Source organism: Euprymna scolopes, chromosome 9 (assembly GCF_053919585.1).
Source record: "Euprymna scolopes isolate OS-2025 chromosome 9, ASM5391958v1, whole genome shotgun sequence".
Classification (NCBI taxonomy): Eukaryota; Metazoa; Mollusca; class Cephalopoda; order Sepiida; family Sepiolidae; genus Euprymna; species Euprymna scolopes.
Genome location: NC_136490.1, coordinates 26083280 through 26109236, shown reverse-complemented (window position 1 = coordinate 26109236; position 25957 = coordinate 26083280). Strand labels below are relative to the sequence as shown.

The following is a 25957-nucleotide window of genomic DNA, read 5'->3' as shown; positions in this document are numbered from 1 at the left end:
ATTTAAAAAAAAAAAAAAATCAGTTACTTTAGTTAGTACATAATCTGGCTGGACCCCCCCCCCCCCGGACAATCTATACCAGCTTATGTCAAAGAATTAATCTTTTCTAAATTTTAGATATTATTCATCCGAGGCAATACTAATCAAGAAAATAGCAACTCTTGTAGGTGTTTGTTTTGTATTTTTGAGTTTGTAAGTAAACTATACATTAATTGTCTTTCATTCAAATGAACATCTTGTAGTATTCGCCTAATGTGTTAGTTAATCTGTTGAATATATTGACTGCTTAAGTGTTGGGGTGGGATAAAGCATAAAAGCTGGCCCTTCTCAACATTTGGTTTTATAATTGGCACTTGACAAAATATGCCTAAAGTATTCTCCTCTCCAACACTTGAGATTTTATATTTACTACTTGAATGGAAAGAGGTTACAATCATTGTTGTTATTTACATATTTTTTTCCCATGATGATCACTTGTGTGTGATAAGATGTTCTTGCTGACAATGATGACAGGAATGATTTATTCTTTAAGCAGATTTATTCTTTTGTATTTTTGGTTTGCTTTTGTAATCTGCAGAAGTACCAATGTTTTTGTGGTTATGGAAATACAGATGGAATCATAATTCTGAAACAGGATCTGTTTTTAAGTAATTTTCAATGATAATGCATTTAATTTTTATGTATTTATTAGCCGGCTACCTGGTGTTGACAGGTTGGGAGAGTAGGGGGGGGCAGTGAGGAAAGGATACAAAGTCATAGCACTCCTTCTGAAGCCAACCTTCATCTCTTTGGACTTTTGGGCTGCCACTGAATCCTGCTGCCATACCCATTGTCTGCCAGCGTCCATTTGATTGCACCAGGGGATCACCACACTCTTCAGCACATCCAGGTACACTTTGGTGTTGACTTTCAAGCTGACTTTGAAGATATGAGGTGGCACGATGTAACCCTCACTTGAAACTACGTCAAAAATCATAACCGTGGCTGGAAACTTTGTTTTCGTCACCCTGAGCATGTGCCTAGTATTCGTGGCAATCCAGCAATGCATTTTGAGGGTGCTGGAAATGATTCTGTTGTCATTATTTGGATTGGTAGAGAGCAGGAGTTGTACAGTTGAACATTATATAACTTTCGGACATGATAGAAGGCTCCTATCGTTCTTGGGATTTGTATACAACTGGCCAACTAGTTAATGGTCTACAACCAAAAGAAAACTGATTTTCATGAAACAGAAATGGAATCATGTTGTCTTTTCTAGTGCGACAATTTTATTGTTTCACTCTGTAAACACATTCATTGCGAATACACCCCTGTTATATCAAATAACCTACTATTGGTGCCCTGATTTATCGGAGAGGGACCTATGTTTTCAGTGGCGTCCATGCATCCGTTAATCTGGACGATTGCTAGATAACTGTCCATTAGTTTTTTCTTAAATTTTGCCACAAATTGTATTTCATTAAATACATGTGCACAGTAAAAAAAAACTTTTTGCAAAAATTCCCGTTCCATCTCCAGGGGCTCAAGAGGTAAAAAATGTCCCAAAATGGTCAAAAATGACACGTTTTGCCCCATAACTTTTGATCCATCCACTAGATTTTTTTTAAACTTAGCCGAAATGTGGAGCCCATTGTTAATAATATAACTCCAGTATGGCAGACCCTGGCAAAATTCTGGTTCGCGTATCTGGATACTTTTAGTGCCAAAAACGCCCCTTTTTGTGGCTCTTTTTTCATATTTCTCAACAAAAACTTTGTCTGACTATATAGTGGTTTTTCATGGTGGTCAACTCAAATATACATGTTAAGGCCTGAAACTGCACCGTTATCCATTTACACTGGGATTCGGCATTCTTAGGGGCTCAAAGGTAAAAAATGCCCCAAAATGGCCAAAAATGACACTTTTTGCCCCATAGCGTTTGATCCATCCATTAGATTTTCCTGAAACTTGGCCAAAATGTGGAGGTCATTGTTCTTACCATACATTCAATATGGGTGACCCTGGCAAAATTCTGGTTTGCATCGCTCTGGGGCTTTTAGGGCTAAAAAACATGTCTTTTTGGAGCTCTTTTTTTCATATTACTCAAAAACTTGTATGTCTATATAGAGGTTTTCCATGGTGCTGAATTCAAATATACATATCTTAAGGCGTGAATCTACACTGTTGGTCCATTTTCACTGGGATTCGGCATTCCAAGGAGCTCAAAAGGGGTCACAAATGCCTCAAAATTGCAAAAAATGACACTTTTACCCCATAACTTTTGCTCCATCAATTAGATTTTTCTGAAACTTGGCGAATATGTGAGGGCAACATTGGCTCTTCACACTTCTCACATTCATCATTTCTTTACTATTTTTTGTGGCGTTATCTCACATGCAGCACCAGAGGGGGACCACGCACGTGCAGTTTATTGATTTTACATTTTTGGCTTTTTGGTTTGTGGGGTAATAAAACTTGTCAAATGCACCTGTGATGTTAGGTTGTGTAAGGTGTTTTGGTTAAAATCGTCTGTTCCTTCTTGTATCTGATTATTTTGATTATTGATACTTATTGACAAGATTCCGATACAAAACCTATCTAAGAATACTGCCAGGCACATGAAGTACCTTCATATAGAATTTCATAAAAATCGACCCAGCCAGTTTTGAATCCATAGGGAACTCGCTCACTCATGCACATACAGTTTCTTTTATATAATAGTAGAGATAGAGGTATAATATTTGAAAGTAAGCTAAAGAATAATTAGTTGCAGGTTGATTTGTTGTGCAAGATTGAACAAGATACACTCTTGTAACTAATGGTGTATTGGATCGTTTTATTCGAATTTTAGTTTTTGACATGATGCATCGCACAGGTAAGACCCAATTTAATTTTTAATTAAATCTTAGAAAGATTTATGTGGTTGTGGAATCAAAACAGAATTGTGATATGGTGAAATGAGATGGAAACTGTTGAATTGAGCCTTGTTTTGTGGTTGGATTGAAAAGAGGAAACTTTGTTGAGATTTCTAACTAATGTTGAACGTTGTTTGAATCACCTTTTAAAACAAATGGTTGGCTTGATTGGGATTAACTGCGGAAACTCGTGAAATATTAAACATCTCTTCCTTATATGATGAAAATAACTGAATCACAGTTAAAAAATATAGCTTTTTTTTTTTTTTTTTTTTTTTTTTTGTCACGCACTCACAGATACAACTATTATCATAAATATCATTATTGTTGTCCTTAGTACTCATTAGGAGTTTTCGTACATGTCATCATCAGAGATTATTTAACACTCAGTGGTGTCCTCTTGAGTTTGGTTTCCAATACTCTCCATCTTTTTTTGATAATCTTTGGAAATTCATTTGCATCATCAAAACAGTTGCTTGCCATTCACTTCTTGCTGGTAATGACCATTGGTCTTCACTGGAATTTGTGTTTTCTCTCCTTGATCTTTCCATCCTCTTGAACTCTTTTCAACTATTTGGTGTGATGTCAGTTTATACCCACACTACAATTCTCTTTTTTTTCTTTTTTTTTTTTTTTGCGAGTGAGGAGGGGTATTTGGGTGTCCATGACTTGTTTACCATTGGCAAAAAATAGTGGCAACAATGTAGGGTCAATCACTGTTTTTGTTTTGTACACATGACCTATGAAAGCCAAGACCCTGGCATCTAGTGTGGCAGTGGACATTGCTAAGGACAAAACAATAGACCTCGCTCTTTTGTTCCAAAGTTTTTTTTTGTGGTGTCTCAAACTGATCTTTCCCTCGATGAGGTGATGGCATATAAACTTTCATCATACCCACCATCCCTCTTTGAGGCAAAACATGTTATGCAAACCAAACAAAGCACAACTGATGGCTGCTATAAAAGAATAGTTCAGATGACACAGTACTCAAGGATGTATCAGAAATGGAACTTAACGTGCTTGATGGAGGTTCTCTTTGCCATTGACTGAAGTAGTCAGAAGGAAAAACGTATTGTTCAATCACTGATGATTATGTATCTTTCACAGTAAAGCACTATGGTAAAACTATGATAGTATTTGATGGCTAGATTGGAGGATCAAACACTAAGGACATTACTCGCCAGAGATGCCGCCAAAATCGAACAAGTAACAAAGTGAACATTGCTGAAGGAATGAAATTTGTCAGAAAAAAAGGAGGATTTCCTTTCGAATGTGGGAAACAATCTTTTATTAATCTCATTTCACAACATATGAAGGACGGAGGTTGCCATGTAATACAGTCAAAGACGATGCAGATGTGGAGATTGTTAAGGCAGCAATGTCAATGTCATCCAACAAAAGTATCATTGGTATTGTTACTTCATCACGTGTCAACCAGCGATGACGACAAGCTTTATTTCTACTTGGAGTCCTTCAACATTATATGACATTAAAGTTATGAAGAAGTTGCTTGGATAGGGTGTCTGCAGCAGTCTTCTATTTCTGTATGCATTCACGGGATGTGATACCACATCCACAGTTTTTGGAATCAGAAAAAATCTGCTCTACAAAAGGTTTTGAAAGGAGATTCTGTCTTAAAGAACTGTGCTAAGATGTTTTCCACACATAAGTAAAACATAGCTGAGATTGAAGATGCTAGGTGTAAAGCAATAGTGGCATTGTTCGGTGGGAGGAGGCAAACCTGGAGACAATCTGTCTGCAATGAGGTATTCTAGTCTTTGCTAAAAAGTTGGTTCAGCCAAAAGCTTTGTTACACCTGAACGACTACCACTGACTTCCTCTGCAACAAAGTATTATGCCCTTCGGAGTTACCTCCGAGTGAACAACGGTCTAGTTCAAGTGGTAATGGATGCTTCACCTGCACCAGAAACACGTCTGAAAATAATTCACTGCAACTCTTCGGGTGGTTGTACTACAGTGCACTCGAAAAAGACAGACTTATCTGTTCACGGGTATATGAACCATGTCAAGAAGGGCATTGTGACAATATGGGTGAGGAAGCAGCGTCTGACGATGAAAATACTGACTAGTGAACTGATACAGTTATTCAGTAATGAGATATGTCTTAAAATGCACTGTGTATTTTGTAATCTTTAGAAATGTACATGCATGTCATGACTTCGCTTGTCCATGTAGTTAGTATAAAATATTGTATAAAAAATTGTTATATAAAATATATAGTATAAAAAAATGCAAACTCTTCTGTAAGCAAGAGCTTCAGCTTTGAAATATGGAAGTATTGATTATTTTTAGTATGATGACTGTCATCAGTTTATGGCGTCAATAGGACTTTTATTGTGATCAAATTTTGGTAAACGTTTAGTATGTTGTTTTCACATATAATAGTAATAAAAAAAAATTATGAAACGCTTTGTTAGAATTTGTTCTTGGAAAAGCTTTTATATATTTATATATATATATTGAAATATTCAGACATTTGATCCTTGGACGTAATTTTAGTCTTTAAATGATTGTAAACCAATGTGATATCTCCTTCCCTCAAAGTGTTAGGAAGTGGGGGGGGGGGGAGCTATAACAAAAAAAAAGGAAATAAGTTGATCATCAGAACAAAAGTATAGGAAGTAAGGTTAGAAAGGCAATAGGGAGAGCTGACACACAAAGACCATCTGACTGAGACAAAAGACCTGACATAGAGGTCAGTATATTTTAGAATTAGTTTATGATGGTTTCCATTTGAAGACGGTTAATGTCTGGTTGCAGCTTGGGCCAGATTTGGAGAACTTTAGGAGAGGAGGATATGAACTGATCCACTGACTGATAAACATGGCCTCAACATAAAACTAAGATGTGGACGTTAGCGGTTAAAGGAATATTTTCCACGGTTGTATCTCACTCTCTCACACACACACAGAGAATACAATTGATATCTATAAGGAATGTGTTGTTTCTCTTTAGTTTTATTTATTATACTTGTAAACCAGTGCTTGCCCTCAGCAGTCATTAATTTGTGAGAGACAAATGGCCATAACAAAAATAGAAGATGAAAGAAAACCACTAAAAAAGCTTTAAGATTGGTGATTATTGTTGAGAGGGGAGCATATGGTTTCACAAATGGTGACATGACCAAGGATTCAACTTTTAAAATCCAAATGAGAGAAAGAAAAAACAAATGTTTCACACACAAAAACCAGATTACATGTTTAAGAGTTTTGTGTTATTGGCTGATAAAAAATTAGTACTTCAGTTATTAGTTTGTTAATTCTGATAAACTCATTTTGTGTTTTCATTTTGTATTTCAGTTTTCTGCCCCGTTCAAGATGTCTAGGTACCGTGAACTTGAGGGCTTATATCATCTCAAAGAAACTATCGGATCAGGTTAGTGGAATTTATTTTAAAAATCTTTGGATTTTGATTAAAAATTTTTGATTTTAAACTTTCAAATGAAATATATTTGAGCAGTATTAGTTAAATTTAAAAAACAAAAATCAAAACTTTTTTTTCATTAAATGAAAACTTTATAAATTTTAATGTTATGTGTAATCATTAATGAAACAAAAAAGAAGTTGCATATTTTGTACAAAATATAATAAAATTGAAGAAAATATATTTTCAGCCAATGAGGAGAGCTAAAAAAATGTATTTTTAGCGAGCAAAAAGAACTAAAAAAAAAAAAAAATATTTTTAGTCAGCAAAAAGTTGAAAAATATGTATTTTTAGCCGGCAGGAAATAATTTGAATTTTGTGCAAAATAATGAAGTAGATTTTATATTTTTTTTTCCATTATTCAGACTACTATTCTCATTGCATGTAAATATAATTTTTATTTTAATTTGACAAACATTTTAATGTTGCACATTCATGTATTATATCCAAAATTTTGATAAATTCATTTGTGAGATTTTTTAGTAAAATTTTTATATCATTTTTCACATGTATCCACTTGTACCATTTTACAGTGCCATTTTTACAATAATTCATTATATCCTAAAGATTTTAATTTTATCAATAGTTTAAAATCAATACTAATTCATCATGCTATTAGTATTTTTAATTTTGTTTTTAAAAAGAGTGCCACCACTTATCAAGACCTGAAGGCCACTTGAGGATAAGGGTTAATGAATGTAAGATGGTAGTGTAGTAATCGTTAATGGTATAAGTTGGGTAGAATTTGATTTAAGTGGATGATTCAACAAGAACTTGTTTAAATTGGACTAGAAGGCTATGATATCATAGTCAGCTGGGAAGCAGACCAGCGGAACAGTGTTCCACAGGTGGGCAGTTTTAGGAAAGGAGCTTTGTCCATGGAATCTGCGTTTAGATATACAGATAGTAAGGGAAATTGTTGATAGTGATTGTAGCTAGTCAAGTGGTTTTTGTAAAAGTTCGACAAGGAGGGACCATAAATTGGAGCTCAGACAAGCACTTGCCATTAAAATAACGATGGAGCAGAGACATGCTCGCAACATCTCTTCTGTGGGGAAAAAGGTTGCAGGACAGAAAAGGGCAGCACCTATGTTTCGAAGCTGGTTTTGAACTCTATCAAGGCAGGATAGGGTTTGCCGAGCAGCTTCTGCCTAGATGTAGCAACAATATTCCATTTTAGGACATACTTGACTCTTATACAAATAGAGGAGTGCATTGGCAGTGAGATACCTACTGGAGCGATAGTGATTCAACCATTTTTCCAGCGATCTTAGCAACAGATTTTATGTATGTGTTCCATTTCAGATTGGGAGTAAAGGTCAGTCTCAGAAGCTTGTCATGACATACTTCCCCAAGACGAGAGCTATTCATTTCAGTTGGGATCTGATGGGGGTCAGAGCGATTATTATGAAAAAGAAGCTTGGTTTTAGATGCATTAAAATTGGCAATAGAAAATCAGTTTTACAAAAAAAAGTATTAAAAGATTTGTTTTTGGAATTGTTCAACTTTTTCCGGTTTCATTTTGCAAAACTCAATCATGTTCTGCAAAAAACTCAAAAACAAATAATTTTCTTCTACAAAACAACCAAACCAAACTAAACACTATAAATGAATATTTGAAGATATAAAAAATTTGAAGCATAAAGTCTTTTATCAAAATAACCGGATTCATCATTAAATAAGCTAAAAAGGGTTGGAATGCCATAAAATCACTAAACCATAATTATCTATTATATACTAGCAGGAAGACCTGGCGTTGCTTGGAATTAAATGAAGAATCCTGTGTTGTTCTTTCCTATCTATGACACTATATTATAGTTTTATGTTCAATTTTTGGAATGGTGCCCAAGGATTCTACAGTATTGAATAGGAGGAGGAAGTGTAAGTAAAGACATGAAATGACTTTCCTTTGACACTTTATTAACATTTCTATTCAGTTTCTAAGTTCAAAATAAAATTAAACATATTTCCTTTTTGCATATTCAGCTTGAATGCAGATTCGCTGATAATGTTGTACTATTTTTAATCAAAATTAAATATATTTATCAAAGTTCGTTGGGTAATGGAGTTTCAGTTCTTGCCCCAAATTCCCCTTATATTAAAAAGCAAAAATAAAGAAAAATCAGTATAATATACACACCTGTAATGAAACAAAAATATAGTATTTCAAAACTCATGTAAATTAATCAAGTAGTTTTATATTTGAAGAAAATCAGTTTGAGTAACAGAACAGTGGCCGTCTTGTCTGCCATTTTAAAAATAATCGAAAACAAAAAAGGGAACTAATTCAATAATTCAAACTTGTGAAATTTGTTGTAATGCCTACAAATTACCATTAATCGATTAAGAAGTTTTTTCTCTATAAAACTAAAAACTACTTGATCAATTTACATGATTTTTGGAATGATATTTTCGTTTTGTCACAGGAACATGCATCATACAGACCTTTTTTTTATTTTTGTTTTTAAATATTGGGAAATTCTGGACCAGAACTATCTTTTCAGAAATAACCTTGTTATGGAAGTCTATCTCTAAAACCCTAGGAGTTCATAAACAGACAAGATCTACAACTTCATACTCTATTTTTTACAGATTATGATATAAGTGGCATTTCGAGTATGATTTGTGCCAAATTTAGTGCAATCTTAAGTAGTTTGGGAGGTTTATAAGTGATCGATAGACACAAAATACTTAAATATATCTTCTATATAAAAATCGATGTTTGTGTATTACAGGAATCAATATGTTAACAGAACATTCAAATAAGTTTCAATAATGAGTAAATTTTTTGCAGAATCTGAAGACATCATTGTCTGATTGGTATCAGATGGAATCGATCATTAATTAAGCCCATAAAATAACTTTAATGTATAAAATGTAAAGAAATCTCCATTTAAAAAGACTTTAACATTTGTTGAAATGACTGACTTGATTATCTCCCCTATTTTTAGATAATTCTTTAACATTAATATGATAAAACTACAATTTAGAATAAAATTGATTTTTACTTTTAATTAAACTTCTACTCAGTAATTTTTCCTAATTTTCAGCAAGGATACTTATTTTTGCCTGATACTTAAGTATATCAAAGAGTTTTTATTTGCAATGTGATTTTTGTCTGTCTTTATCTCTATAAAGCACCAAATAATTTTTTTAAATTATGTAAAACAAAGAAATTTAGCAAAAATTATCCCAGGAAGAATGTATTTAAAGAGATTTAAATGTTTAAATAATTATTTTTATTGGTACTTTTAGATTTTAAAATAGTTTGATTAAAAAAAATATTAAATTTATTTCAATTTATTAAATAATTTGCTGCTTTAAAACCATTTTTTTTTTTTTTTTAGTAACAACACTGTTCTAGGAGTCAAAAATTTTATTAAAGTTTTTATTACTTGACTTCATATTGCAAATGTTACTGATAAATTTTCTGTGGAGGCAAAAATTGCAGAGATTACTGTATTTCAAATTATATTTTCCTATAAAAAAAACTCTTCCAATCAGCAATATATCTCCACATGGAGAACCCATATCCTGGTGTGACACTATTTACCGGTCACTGGTGTGTGACCGACCCAAGTGTTACACTAAATGTCTTAGAAACGGTCCCATGATGATGTGACGATGAGCCAGTCAATAGTCTTAGTATCAAGAGGAAAAGCATACCTGAGATGTTGAATGTGGCTGTGTGACGGCTTCTTCTCCCAGGAAGACGTCTTGACCTTTGAGGGTTCAACATTCTGGCTGGAACCTTCGTCTTCAGGCCCGCTTTGTTCTTTAATGCAGACATTTATGGCAGACACAAAAACACAACACAGGTCGCAATTTATATGATAAATATAATTAACTGTTTATTTTATAAAATGTATACAATATATATATTACAATATTAACATGCAATTTACAGATTCTAAAACTGATTTTCACCATTACTTTAAAACTAACTAACCTTAACTAGAGTTGACGGAAGAAGGGACCTTCCCCCCCATCTCGTTTACAGAAAAGGAAAATAACATATGTTTATCCCATGCTATCCGGATGAAAAAGAGCGAGAAAAAAAGAAAGGGAATTATGAGATGCATTTCTGTGTATTCCTCCGCCTACAGCCAAATCACGGCCATGCAGGGGGAGGGTGCTAACAACCACCAAAACCGGGGCACTAAGATATAGTGCCACACTAGTATTGGCTAGAAAATTGAAGAAATCTAGAATTTCGACTTCCAATAGTATGTAGACTAGAAAGACTCTTTACACTAAAATGCTAAGCATTTATCCACAATATAAAAAAATAGTTGTGAATGGAACTGTTATAGTAAAAAGAAAAAAAATCATTTAATTATAAAACAATAAAAACGAATAGTTTATTAATGTGATATCCTTTAGCAAAGCAATATGCAAATTAACCTTGCGACATAAATTGCATACGCATGATCAGTATATTAGAAAGCTATTTTTATATGAAACCACTTAATGTAAGGAGCTAATTATAAATCCTAAAAAAATAAGAGAAAGGAAGATAGAACCACTGAAAGACAAACCAAGCCTGAAAGAAACCCCACCACCCGCATTTAATCCCCTGAACTCCAAGCAGGCTACCCCCCAAAAAATAAGCCCTTTAAAAAGCACAACAGGGTAGAAATGTGTTACAAAGCTAGCTGACAAAAAAAAAGTCTTATGAATATGTTTTAATCTCACTGGTTATATGGTAAAGGGTATAACTTTCTAAATAAACAAATATAGCATTTGTGGTTAAAATTGAACTATCTCGGTAATGGGTAATGTAAGCAAAAATAAAAACCTTGTAATTTTTTTTTTTTACTTTCATGGGGAGGGAGATAACATACTGATTAGATCTGATTGTTGTCCAAGTGGTTGAGTTTCAAAATCTTTGCTTAAAATCTTCATGGCTAGCTACACTAAAGAGTTGTGATACAGTAAAATATCTTATGCATTTATGAAACACACAGACATCTGTTTGCCTTTTGGGTGCTTATGCACTTATTGTACTGCGATGAAATAATGTTATTTAGAAACCCGTTCTTAACATGAGGAAGCTGTTTTGGAGCTATTCTGTACTTAACAATTTAATAAAAAAAAAAAAGATATCATAAAACTTAAATTCAACTTGGAAATATTAAAAAAATAGCACGATACAATAAGTGTAAGGACAGCTTTCTGATTTTCTCATATAATACAATCCTAAAAAGCATATCAATTATAAATCTTTACAATCTGGAGATCATATATAGCAAAAATATAACGCCAGACATCATTTTGTGATATTGATTGATTTTTAATCTTAAAGCTCCCTAACTTTATGATCAATTGCAGAAGATAATTCTCTTTGAAACTATGGATGGCCCAAAATTAGACAGTGTTCCAATTTTTCTTTGTTTAGAACAAAGAAATTAGCTGATTTTACTGCAATTTTCGGTATTGAAAAATTATTTTATTAATGAATGTGGCAAAAAACTGGAAATTATTTATCGATCACTTTCACTCCCTTCCTCTTCAGTATTTTGCTTTAAATTAAATGTTGTCTTATGGCTTTTTCTGAGAAAGATAATTTTGCCAAGGTGTGAATGAAATTGGAAAAAAAAAGAAGCATTTTAAGATGTAAAACCTGAAAATAAAAAGACAAACATTTTGCATGGAGAATTTGACATCACATTTTTTGAATTATCTAAATTTGCATTATGTGTATATTAGTTTTACTTTTGTCTTTATTCACATTTCTTTGGTAATTTTCTATATTGGATACTCTATTATGATTAATTTGTAATATATTTCAATCTGATTTTTAATAAGCACTAATTTTATTTTGTGTCTTATAAAAGATATCCTCAGTTAACCCTTTCACTAACCGTAAGTGCCCCTCTCATCTATGTGCAAAAACAAAAATCCAACCCTTTGAATGAACTAAGAAAGATTAGTTGCTACCTAAACTTATTGGAAAGTTTAAGCGTTAAAAAATAAATAACATTTTTTTTTAAAGTTGTGTAAGTATGCTAATCTGTAATTATAATTTAGGATACTTACAAAATAAAAATAAATGCACAAATATCAGAAAAAAAAATTGCAAAATGAAAATAAATGCACAAATATCAGAAAAAATATTTGCAAAATAAAAAAACTCTGCAAAAATCAAAACAAATTATTTACCAAAGAAAATCTGCAAAATTTTGTTTTTCTAATATTTTATATTAGAATTAAGAAAATGTTTTTAGCATGGACTAATCTGACCTATTACCGCTGTGGAAAACAGACAAAATTTGTTGATAAAATATGAGGACCTCTTTGGAAGTAGACTGTCTCAAAATAATCAACTAATCTTTTGATTGTTTCAAATCGATTCATGAAAATTGGGTTTATTTTTTTTATTTTATTGGGGATGGGAGTGTCATTATTAAAATCTTTCAATAAGAAAACCAGTTAAAATTATAGAACTGGATTACACAACAACCCTCAGTCATTTGCCAGAAATGGTGCAAAGGGATTAAATCTATAATTGATCAAAAAATATTTCGATTAATGTCAATTTACTTAAATCATGTCAAACCAATCTGCACTGACTACATCCTTCAGTTCCACCCCATAATGTGAATTTTATAAAATGTAAACTATAAAAATGAAAAATGAAAATGTGATCTTACAAGTTAGTTACAAAAGGACATATCTGCAATTCTTGTTATATAATTTTTCTTTGCATGATTTAATTTTTTATTTTTTTCTTACAGGTGGATTTGGCAAAGTGAAGCTTGCTGTTCACATTCTTACAGGAGAACGAGTAGCCATTAAAATCATGAACAAATTAGCTCTAGGGGTAAATATAAAAAAAAGTTTCTAATTTTGCTTTCTTTCTGTAAATATGTACATGGTCCACCATAAGTAACTATATAATTATATTTCATCATGATAAATTTAACATGAGAGAAATATGCAACTGCAACTAGAAACAAATGATGTTTTTTTATAGCATAAAACATGTTTCGCAATTTTGGAGAGAAGGATTGATTATTTGTATTATTTAACCTACTGTTTTCATCCTGGGTGTTCTTTTCACAACGTTTCAAACAATGAAACATCCAACCTTTTTCAGTTGTATCATGCCAAACTCTATAATCTTTCTGTCAAACTTGAGAATCTGCACAGAATTTCAAACGAAACCCTTTATTTTAATCCATAAGGAATGTAATTTTCACCTCAAACAATGCACAGTGCCAATTTGATGTAGGAGGCTACTATCAGGGACATAAATTGCAGGGATACTATGTAGGGAGTTCAGCAGCAAGATGTCTGTTTACATTACATTTGAACTTTTGCATGTCTGTACAGTTGGGGAAGCAGAAGCCCGGAAAGGAAGTCCAAAGTCTAGCATTTTACAAATGAGTTTTTTTTTTTTTTTTTTTATAAAATACTTTATCCACTAGGCCATGGGTCCTTGAAGAAGGTTGGAAGTTACATCAAAATAACAATTAAGATGAGCACAGTAGTCTGAAAACTACAAATAAAATGGATTAAACATGATGTTTAATAACATTTTATCAAAATGTTTGATCTTCCTGGAATTCAATGCATTTTGCTAATCTTTCAGGAACTCTGTTGCATACTTTGGTGCATGGTTCCAGTGACACTTAACCAATGGCAACTTTGATTTGTTCTGTAAATTCAATGCTATAAAAATGTATAATTTTAGCTTTCGAATGATACATGAAATGGAAAAAAACTTAAATATTACAAACAAAATGAAATATAGTTACTTATGATAGACTTTTATATATTTTAAATTTTATTTAGAGCAACCAATGCTTAACCAACGAATACTTTATTTTCATTTTTTTTATTGAATTTAACTGTTTTGTTGTCTGTGCACTCTATTTTTATTTTTTCTAAAAATTTTTCTAGTTTTTAAAAATTTCTCCTTAAAAGAAAAAAAAATCATCTTCATGAAAATTGTTTTTTGAAATTTTTTTTTTGTTTCAAACGAACTTATAGTTTTCATATTCTCTCATTTTGGTTTGAGACTAAAGTAGATATGAACTACTTACATAAATCATAACAAAATATCAAATCTATCAGTATTATTATTTCTAAACTATACCTACCCAGTATTGTGCAGGGGTCTTTTTCACTTGTAGTTTTATTTTAACTTCTCAAATTTTAAAAAATAATTTAGACTAAATTTTGTAGGTAATCACTTGGTATTTCTATGAAAGCATAGGCACCCATTACTTCATTGGTTTCACACTTAGGAAGGGCATCCTACCAATAAAATTTTCTTGCCTAAACTAAAGAAATGATTTTCAAAGAAAATGTAGTTTGGATGTTGGAAGCTTGCATGGAAGGTCTAGTGATAGTGTTAAGTTTCTTGGAAGAAGTTGTATTGACTTGTGTTATGTCCATGAAATTTGTTGGAGAGGTAAATTCTGTTAGAATGATTGTGTGAAAGAGTACCAGATATAAGCTGTATTGGATCAGAAAGCAAAAAGAAACAAGTGGTGTTGGTATTTTTATTGCAGAAAAATGGATAAAGTTAATCACTTTTCACAGCTATATCTGCTTATGCATGACAATGTGGCTTGAGTGAAGATGCAAAAGGCGAGTTTTATGAAAGGCATATTGCAGTAACATTTCAGCAACAACTCATCTTCCTGATAACACTACAAAGAATTCTTTCTTCCTCTGTGTACCTGAAATTAAATGTAATTTTCATTAGTGGAGTTTTTTTCCAGGAACTTCCCACCTGTGGAACTCATTGCTGCATAAATGTTTCCCCATAAACTACAGCATGGTCATTTTCAGGTCCAATGTCAACATGTATACCTAAATTTTTTAACTTACTTATCTAGTTTCCCCTCAACATAAAAATATTTGTCCAACTGACAATCAAATAAATCTCATCCATTCACTATGGAGGTTTCCAGATGCCAGAGGGCTTCCTGCTCTAATAGCTTCTTTCATAAAATTGATTGTCTTTGTAATTTCCTCCTTGCTCTCTGTTTTCCTGAATGTACAGACATGTAAAAATTTAAATATAATGTTAAAAACATCTTGCTTCACAACTATTCGCTTAGGATGCCTTTTATAAATATAGCCCCCAATCCACAGTCGCCTCTTATGTCTCAGTGGTAATTTTTCTTGTTTAGAATGCGTTAAAGTAAAAAATAGTAAGATTGCGCTGGAAATATGCCTGGTGATTTTGAGGGTATGCATGGAGGAAATATAATGATATGAATACAGAAGGAGAGAGAATTTTAGGACCTGAACTTGCAATGGACATGGGTGCTGACACCTTTTTTTTTAGAAAAAAGGAAAGACATCTCCTGCATTAATCTGACAAAGGCTCAAGTAGATTATCTGCTGGGTAAAAAATGAACTGAAATGTGAAAATGACACCCAAGATAAGAACAGTAGTCTGAACAAGTAAGATGAAAAGTAAAGCTGGAGGACCCTCAAGTATTGTTGGAGAAATGTTAAAGACTGAAGGTATCGCAAGTATTGAGATGATCATAGACTTAACAAATTGAATCAAGCAAGAGATTATCCTGAAACACTGGTAACTTAATACAATGGTTACTTATCACAAAGATAGGTGTAATTATAGAGGTTTGAAATTGGATCAGGTCTTGAAATGTTACATACGGGGTATATATGGTCTTAATTATGTATACTATATGCCATCTCATCATAGTGGTATATATACAGATAATAATGAGTGTCTTTAAATGTGTGTGTGTAAAATCATGCAGTTTTGTCATTTTGCATATCACGTGTAAATGTGTTGATACAAGTGAATGTTTAACAAATCTCCATAAACAGTTCAATAACAGGACAACAACATATGGACATTGACAGTTATTTTCAAATGGACTGCTAACTCCAATTTACAATGTATAATTAAACAACAGTTCAATAACATCAGGACTGCGTAGCACACAGAAAAAGGGACATACTTCTTTACAGTTTTATTGTCTTTTCTTGTCGCTAGTTCACCTCATCTTGTGGACACTGAAATAAAGACCCTTCTAACTTTGTTGCATGAGAAGTAACACCAACACAACTCTTGTTATATTTCAAGTGTAGCATTATTTTTCGGATACATGCCGTTTGGAGTCGCACTGCCAAGTGATTTTACTAGTATTTACATCTCTGCTGGAATGTCCTCTTTACTTTCTATGATGTAAAATTGATTATCTATCACCAAGCAAATATCTCTTTAACTAAAACAACTCTTGTTATAATCAAAATATTTCTTTGTTTTTAATGCTGACCCATTTCAATGGTCTAATTGCATCATTTCTTACATTTGAGATCAACTTATTGTTTCTCTTATTTGCTCCAACTAATTAGTCTGCCAAATATTTCATTTGTATCTATCTGGCTTAGCTGTGCAAACTGCATAGCTAAACTAACACATTTGCCTCCCATTCCAAGACCCCAATCTATTACAGAAAGTGATTGAGAATAATTGAGCAGCAAATAAGTCAAATAAGCATATATAGAGTTTATACAGACAGGCCTTAAATTTTGAGTGTCATGAAAAAGCTATATTTCTATTATTACTTTGAAAAATCCTTGAAATTATAGGAAATGTCTTGAAAAGGGCTTGAAAATCGTATTGATTTTCAGTAAAATTTTTTTGGAATATTAAAAAATATAATCAAAATATTAATTTTTTGAATATTAATTAAAATGCTATCAAAATATTTTTTAAATAAAATGCTATTAAAATATTTAAATATTAAAAATAAAATCTTCTGAAATTGCGTCATTATTATTTCACGTACAAGAGTAATGCCTCTTTATCACAAAACTACTCAATGTTATCCATATACTTTAGGGATATCGTCGTCGGCCGATTTCTTGTGTCCGAGAATTTCAGTTTCCTCTTCCCTCAGTGTTTGGAGCACAGATGGCTTCTCAGACCAATCTAACCGTGGAATTTGCGTGGGCAGAGAAGGCAAGCAATGCTTGGCAGGGGCTTTGTTGTTCAGCACGATTTTTTCTTGCCTGCCTCTTGATCTCCACCAGTCTTCTTTCTGCCTCGTATCCTTTGGTACCATGTATGATGGATTGGCGCCACAGCCACCGATCCTGAGATGTTGTTTCCCAGATGTGAAGATCAAATCCGGTGTTTTTTAGGGTGGATTTGAGTTGGTCTTTATATCACAGTAGAGGGTGGCAGATAGGTCTTTTTCCTGTGGCTAGCTCAGAGTATAGGGTTTGTCGAGGGAGTCTGTTTTCATCCATTCTGAGGATATGCCCCAACCAATGGAGTCTGTGCCTCATGGTGGTGGCCTCAATACTGCAGCTGTTTGCTCTCTCAAGAACGCTTGTGTTGGTTACATAGTCATACCATTTGATGTTCAGTATAGCTTGAAGTTTTTGTTGGTGGAATTTTTCGAGTTTAATGAGATCACTTTGGTATATGGTCCAGGTCTCACACCTATACAGAAGCATAGGTATAACAATCGCGTGGTATACCATGAGTTTAGTTTTTATTGAAAGATGTTTATTGAAGACGCGCTTCGTCAGTTTACCAAAAGCTCCATAGGCGAGGCCAATTCGGCTTTCTATTTCATTCTCATTTGAGCACTTTTCCGATATATTATGCTACCGAGATATGGAAAGTGATCTACTTGCTCAAGAGGAGTGTCATTTATGTGAATGCTTACGTCCTGTAAGATGGTATTGGGTACTGGTTGTACTAACACTTTTGTCTTACCAATATTAACAGTACGGATATAGCTGAAGTGAAATTCAAAATCGAAATAGATTAAAATATTTAAATATTAATTAAAATATTAGGGACTTATATAGTTTAAGATGATTATGCAAGGGAGACGACTAGCATCAATTAAGCAAAAATAAGCATTTCTTGCAATTTTTTGAGACGCTAGAATAATCCAATGGACAATGAAACCATTTTAAGTAAAAAATTAAAAAAACAAAAAAAAAACAAAAAACAAAAACACCCGTCTTCATAGTCCCTGAAATTTCAGAGGCAGTCTACCAAAAGGAAACAAACTAAAAATGTGATGATAATAATTAACAAAAATGAATACATGAATACTATACTTGAACACTATACTTGAACCATGATCTCCAAGAACTGGGAGTCCAGGAAATTGCCAAAGTAGTTTATAAAAAAGGAAAAGAATCAATTAACAAACTGAAAATGTAACGATAATACACAATACTATTGTTGAGCAATATCATACCTAAATAATTATAATCAGTTACTCAATTGAACTAGGAAACAAGTTAATTAATAAATTAAAAATGAAATTGTGTTAAGTAACAAAATAAACTTGTTAATTAACGTGCACAAAATAAACTGCAACAAGGAAACAATGTTAAAACTACAAAAATTAAATAAACTTTTTAATTAATGAAAAAAAAAAATCGTATATTGATCCCTGATCGCAATAATTATGAGCGGGAATATTTTTCTTTTTTCTGCTAAAGATAATTCATGAGGCGGTGGAAAATCTCACTTCTTGTCCTCAATGATTTGCGGATGTGCCTTTTGAAATGAGATAAAAAACTTCATTTTAAAATAAGATTTGTTTTTCTTTATTTTAATTGTAAATACTAATAAAAAAACATGTAAATTTCAATGTCAATTAATTATATAATATAGAAATTTTGACATCAATAACAATGACAGGCTTGACGAACTGTTCACAACCTACATGGCTGATCCCTGTTACAGCACGTGGCTTCAAGTTGTGAGGACTGTTCTAGTACTCTCTCATGGTCAGGCCAGTATTGAGAGAGTATTCTCAGTAAACCAGAAAATAGAGATGGAGAAGATGACTCTACTGGCACAGAGGATTATATGACCAGGTCAAGGTAGCAGGAGGTGTGTGTCAAGTGCTAATAAGCAACCCTCTCATTGTTTCATGCTTCATGGCCAGAGGTATGCAATGTACCTGGAAAAGCAAAGAGAAAAGACAGAAACTCAAAAGAAAGACAGACCTTGAGCAGAATTGAATAAGAAGAAAATGAGACTGGAAAGTGAGGTTATGTCGTTGACTTCATCAGCAGATTGACCTTGCTCTGAAAGTGGAGAATTCTGATAACTTGACTCTGTTGACAGTCAAATGCTTTCAGAAAGTCAGCCTATGAAAAAAAAAACAAACAAAAAAATAAACTAAACTTAAAGAAAAGCTTCAAATCAAACAAGAACTGAAAATTATGCAAAATCATTGACGGCAAAGTAGATGGAAGTGAAATGGTGAGCTTAAGTTGTAAATAGTTGACAAGTTTTTGTTGTATGGTATTGTAGAGAACTTCCTTTAAATCTACTTCATGAATAAAGTGATAAATGAAAGTGACTTTTTCTGTTGTCAATTACTAAGTTTTTTGATTTTATTATATCCTTCTTTATACATCAAATTTTATTGTGAAAACTTGAATTTTGTCTGGAGAAGGCCTTGAAAAGGACATTGAAAATCTGTACGAACCCTGGTAGATGAAATGCAGTTTAGTTTTATGCTTGGTCAAAGTACTACAGGTACTATTTTTATCTGGAAACAAATGAAAGAGAAGCATCTTTATAAGAACAATCTGCATTGTGCTTTTGTGGATCTAGAGAAAACCTTTGACCGTGCTAACAGATGTTTATTGGGCGTTGTGTAAATTAATAACAGCTTTGTTAAACTAGAGGCAAACAACTGATTAGTGAGGATTGTTCAAGCAATGTAAAAAAGTTCTTAATGATGTTAGAATCAACATTAATAATTTAAGGTTAAAGTAGGAATACATTAGAATTTTGTACAAAGTAAAATGCTTTTCATTTGTGTCTTAGGAACATTGTCCAAAGTTTCATATAGGTCGTCTGGAAAGGATTCTATATTCTAATGATTTAGTACTTACCTGCGAAACAATGGAGGAAACTTGGAAAGAAAATGCTTGAGAGTGAATGCTACCAAGACGAAAGTGTTGATCAACAAAGAAAAGTTCCCTTGTGGAAAGAGAGTTGAGCACAACCCTGTTTTTTTTTTTTTTGTGTTGTGGCTTTATCTGCTTATATAGCAACTCAGAAACTTTTGTCATTTTTGGCTGGTAAATTCATCGTTTATGCACTTTAAAAAATTTTTTTTTATTTATACACACTTCTTAATAGGCTTTACAATGTCAAACAAAGTGTCTTTGCCCATCGGACAATATTTTTCCTCTCAGTATGATTTTGTTTGGATAAGAATAAGTTGATGCTGCTAGGGAGACACATCTATTGGTAGAAGATAGGCACATGCAGAAACAAACAAACAAAAAAAAAAAGCTCTCATCAAAATGGTAAAATCAAACGTAGTTCAAACAACTCCAAAACAACAAAATTTGTATTTAAATTAATAAAATGTATTTGCCTTCTAACTGCTATCTAAAAGGAATTTGTTTTTAATTAGTAGGTAGAAGAGTTAGCATTTTTGCTTCTCGATTGTATTTTTTTCTTCAATTTAATGACTTCTCAACTTAATAGCTAATCGATGCTAAATCACTTATCTTTCCAGGCTAAAGAAAATGAATCTGTTCAATTTTAGAAGGGAAGCAAGAAGTCACAGTGCCTAATTGCAGTCTCTCGCTGACTGTCATCTCTGTTTTTATGAACTTACTCTTATTGTAAAATTTGCTTTGCATAAGACTTTATATAGTGAGACTAGTCATTCTGCATTGCCCAGACCCAATCTTTTTGTCTCTCATGAATATACCTGATCCTAGATGACCTTTTTCTGACCTTGAGTTGAGTTGCAGCTGGGGTTTCCACTGCTGGTGCTTCTATCTTAATAGTCTTCTCCATGTCTAATTTTTTTTGTACTTTTTTTATGTGAATAATTTCTTTTTCAATTTTCTCTCTTCGCTCTTCCAAATGTATGCTATCATCACCAATTGCCCTAAATCCTTTGCCACTTTTTCATCATGTTAATTGCAAGCATTGGGTACACAAGAACTGCAGTGGAATTACTGATAGGTTCAAAGGCAATAATTAATTTAATATTCCCTAAATTTTAGTTTCTCTGGAGTACTTTAGGGTTTTAGGAGGAATAATATCAGCATAAGCTTTCATCTGAAAATTTCAGATTTGCATCAAATTTGATGTATGAATTTAGCAAGATTTTTCTTCAAGACCTCTTACCTTAAATTTGAGACATTTTGTAGAATCAAAATCATGTGATGCATGTTTATCAAAATTGGAATAAGGCCTTTAGACATAAGGTTTAGTATCATTTTATCTTTATTTTAAGCTTTGTAAGGGGATGTACAAAGGACACAAAACTGTTCTGTTTGGAGAATTAATTTTAACTGTCCTAGGACAAGTATTCTTATAGTTGTGATATATAATTGTAACAAGAAAGTTGCCATGTTAGATTGGAAAATCTATAACAGTATAGTATGAATGTTGAATATTTACATGTTTTGGTGTAAACAAAGTCAATGCTTTCTTCCTGAATCGTGTTTTATATTAGATTGAACTGAAATGTCGTTTGTACTAGATTGAACTGAAATGTCGTTTGTACTAGATTGAACTGAAATATCGTTTGTACTAGATTGAACTGAAATGTCGTTTGTACTAGATTGAACTGAAGTGTCGTTTGTACTAGATTGAACTGAAGTGTCGTTTGTACTAGATTGAACTGAAATGTCGTTTGTACTAGATTGAACTGAAATGTCGTTTGTACTAGATTGAACTGAAATGTCGTTTGTACTAGATTGAACTGAAATATCGTTTGTACTAGATTGAACTGAAGTGTCGTTTGTACTAGATTGAACTGAAATATCGTTTGTACTAGATTGAACTGAAGTGTCGTTTGTACTAGATTGAACTGAAATGTCGTTTGTAATAGATTGAACTGAAATGTCGTTTGTACTAGATTGAACTGAAATGTCGTTTGTACTAGATTGAACTGAAGTGTCGTTTGTACTAGATTGAACTGAAATGTCGTTTGTACTAGATTGAACTGAAATGTCGTTTGTACTAGATTGAACTGAAATGTCGTTTGTACTAGATTGAACTTAAGTGTCGTTTGTACTAGATTGAACTGAAATGTCGTTTGTACTAGATTGAACTGAAATGTCGTTTGTACTAGATTGAACTGAAATGTCGTTTGTACTAGATTGAACTGAAATATCGTTTGTACTAGATTGAACTGAAGTGTCGTTTGTACTAGATTGAACTGAAGTGTCGTTTGTATTAGATTGAACTGAAATATCATTTGTACTAGATTGAACTGAAGTGTCGTTTGTACTAGATTGAACTGAAATATCATTTGTACTAGATTGAACTGAAGTGTCGTTTGTACTAGATTGAACTGAAATGTCGTTTGTAATAGATTGAACTGAAATGTCGTTTGTACTAGATTGAACTGAAATGCCGTTTGTACTAGATTGAACTGAAGTGTCGTTTGTACTAGATTGAACTGAAGTGTCGTTTGTACTAGATTGAACTGAAGTGTCGTTTGTATTAGATTGAACTGAAATGTCGTTTGTACTAGATTGAACTGAAATATCGTTTGTAATAGATTGAACTGAAATATCGTTTGTAATAGATTGAACTGAAATATCGTTTGTAATAGATTGAACTGAAATATCGTTTGTAATAGATTGAACTGAAATATCGTTTGTAATAGATTGAACTGAAATATCGTTTGTACTAGATTGAACTGAAATGTCGTTTGTACGAGATTGAACTGAAATGTCGTTTGTACTAGATTGAACTGAAATATCGTTTGTAATAGATTGAACTGAAATGTCGTTTGTACTAGATTGAACTGAAATGTCGTTTGTACGAGATTGAACTGCAATGTCGTTTGTAATAGATTGAACTGAAATGTCGTTTGTAATAGATTGAACTGAAATGTCGTTTGTACTAGATTGAACTGAAATGTCGTTTGTACTAGATTGAACTGAAATGTCGTTTGTAATAGATTGAACTGAAATGTAGTTTGTACTAGATTGAACTGAAATGTCGTTTGTACGAGATTGAACTGAAATGTCGTTTGTAATAGATTGAACTGAAATGTCGTTTGTACTAGATTGAACTGAAATGTCGTTTGTACTAGATTGAACTGAAATGTCGTTTGTAATAGATTGAACTGAAATGTCGTTTGTACGAGATTGAACTGAAATGTCGTTTGTACTAGATTGAACTGAAATATCGTTTGTAATAGATTGAACTGAAATATCGTTTGTACGAGATTGAACTGAAATGTCGTTTGTACTAGATTGAACTGAAATATCGTTTGTAATAGATTGAACTGAAATATCGTTTGTACGAGATTGAACTGAAATATCGTTTGTAATAGATTGAACTGAAATATCGTTTGTACTAGATTGAACTGAAATGTCGTTTGTACGAGATTCAACTGAAATGTCGTTTGTACTAGATTGAACTGAAATATCGTTTGTACTAGATTGAACTGAAATATCGTTTGTACTAGATTGAACTGAAATGTCGTTTGTACTAGATTGAACTGAAATGTCGTTTGTACTAGATTGAACTGAAATGTCGTTTGTAATAGATTGAACTGAAATATCGTTTGTACTAGATTGAACTGAAATATCGTTTGTAATAGATTGAACTGAAATATCGTTTGTACGAGATTGAACTGAAATATCGTTTGTAATAGATTGAACTGAAATATCGTTTGTACTAGATTGAACTGAAATGTCGTTTGTACTAGATTGAACTGAAATGTCGTTTGTACTAGATTGAACTGAAATGTCGTTTGTACTAGATTGAACTGAAATGTCGTTTGTACTAGATTGAACTGAAATATCGTTTGTACTAGATTGAACTGAAATGTCGTTTGTACTAGATTGAACTGAAATATCGTTTGTAATAGATTGAACTGAAATATCGTTTGTACGAGATTGAACTGAAATATCGTTTGTAATAGATTGAACTGAAATATCGTTTGTACTAGATTGAACTGAAATGTCGTTTGTACGAGATTGAACTGAAATGTCGTTTGTACTAGATTGAACTGAAATATCGTTTGTAATAGATTGAACTGAAATATCGTTTGTACGAGATTGAACTGAAATATCGTTTGTAATAGATTGAACTGAAATATCGTTTGTACTAGATTGAACTGAAATGTCGTTTGTACGAGATTGAACTGAAATATCGTTTGTACTAGATTGAACTGAAATATCGTTTGTACTAGATTGAACTGAAATATCGTTTGTAATAGATTGAACTGAAATATCGTTTGTAATAGATTGAACTGAAATATCGTTTGTACTAGATTGAACTGAAGTGTCGTTTGTACTAGATTGAACTGAAATATCGTTTGTCCTAGATTGAACTGAAATGTCGTTTGTACTAGATTGAACTGCAATGTCGTTTGTAATAGATTGAACTGAAATGTCGTTTGTACTAGATTGAACTGAAATATCATTTGTACTAGATTGAACTGAAATATCGTTTGTACTAGATTGAACTGAAATATCGTTTGTACTAGATTGAACTGAAATGTCGTTTGTACTAGATTGAACTGAAATATCGTTTGTACTAGATTGAACTGAAATATCGTTTGTACTAGATTGAACTGAAATGTCGTTTGTACTAGATTGAACTGAAATATCGTTTGTAATAGATTGAACTGAAATGTCGTTTGTAATAGATTGAACTGAAATGTCGTTTGTACGAGATTGAACTGAAATGTCGTTTGTACGAGATTGAACTGAAATGTCGTTTGTACGAGATTGAACTGAAATGTCGTTTGTACTAGATTGAACTGAAATATCGTTTGTAATAGATTGAACTGAAATATCGTTTGTACGAGATTGAACTGAAATATCGTTTGTACTAGATTGAACTGAAATGTCGTTTGTAATAGATTGAACTGAAATGTCGTTTGTAATAGATTGAACTGAAATGTCGTTTGTAATAGATTGAACTGAAATATCGTTTGTAATAGATTGAACTGAAATGTCGTTTGTACTAGATTTAACCGAAATACCATGTATTCTTAAAAGTTTAATGGATTGATTGGACATTTTGTGTACATGAAATACTTTGAAAACCTCTTTTACTAATTAGCTTTGTTTTAAATTGACTGAGTAATTTAGTAGAGGCTGCAGTTTGTAGTATGCAATAAGTAATGATATCTGGTTCGTATGATGACCCAGTACCGCATTTTGCATTGCTTCTACGCCTAACCTATTCTCTGGCTCATAGCAACTACTCCTTATTTGCATACCTCAAAATAATGTTCCAGAAAAAAATGGTATCATATCGGAAACTGATGCATATTTTATGGTCAGAAATAAATCATTTTACAAAAAGAGACATTTAATTGTTAGAAAAGCGTTGGGATCGATGTATCACCCTAGGAGATTGTTGATGAATAAAGTTGAATTTTATCTAAAAGTTGTTTTCTCAGTAGGACTATGACAACAGAATATTCTTATTGTTTTGACTCTCGAGTATATATCCGTCACAGTTAGACACAGTCAACTGAGAACCACATTACTTTATATAAAAGCATATAAGGTAAATAACGGATACACACTCGAGAGTCAAAACAATGAAAAGAATATGCTATTGTCCTAGCCTTATTTATTAGTTAGGCTCGGGACTTATTGAGTGATGTGTTGGTTGATTACATCTG

At 32.5% G+C, this 25957-nt stretch overlaps 1 protein-coding gene across 9 annotated transcripts in view; it reads left to right on the top strand.

Annotated features, from left to right (window-relative positions):
• LOC145284468 (maternal embryonic leucine zipper kinase-like) overlaps window positions 1–25957 on the top strand; it is a 303478-nt gene that overhangs the window by 104039 nt on the left and 173482 nt on the right. For 7 of the 9 annotated variants that reach the window (XR_013868840.1, XM_080133303.1, XM_080133306.1 and 4 more), the window contains 2 exons: window positions 6215–6290; window positions 13076–13161. Coding sequence is in view for 8 of the 9 variants with exons in the window: in XM_080133303.1 (XP_079989429.1) it covers window positions 6215–6290; window positions 13076–13161 (162 nt within the window). In the remaining variant the exon portion in view is untranslated. Of the gene's footprint in view, window positions 1–5745; window positions 5797–6214; window positions 6291–8079; window positions 8220–13075; window positions 13162–25957 lie in introns of those variants that run through there. The other 2 variants (XM_080133304.1, XM_080133309.1) reach the window with 2 other exon arrangements.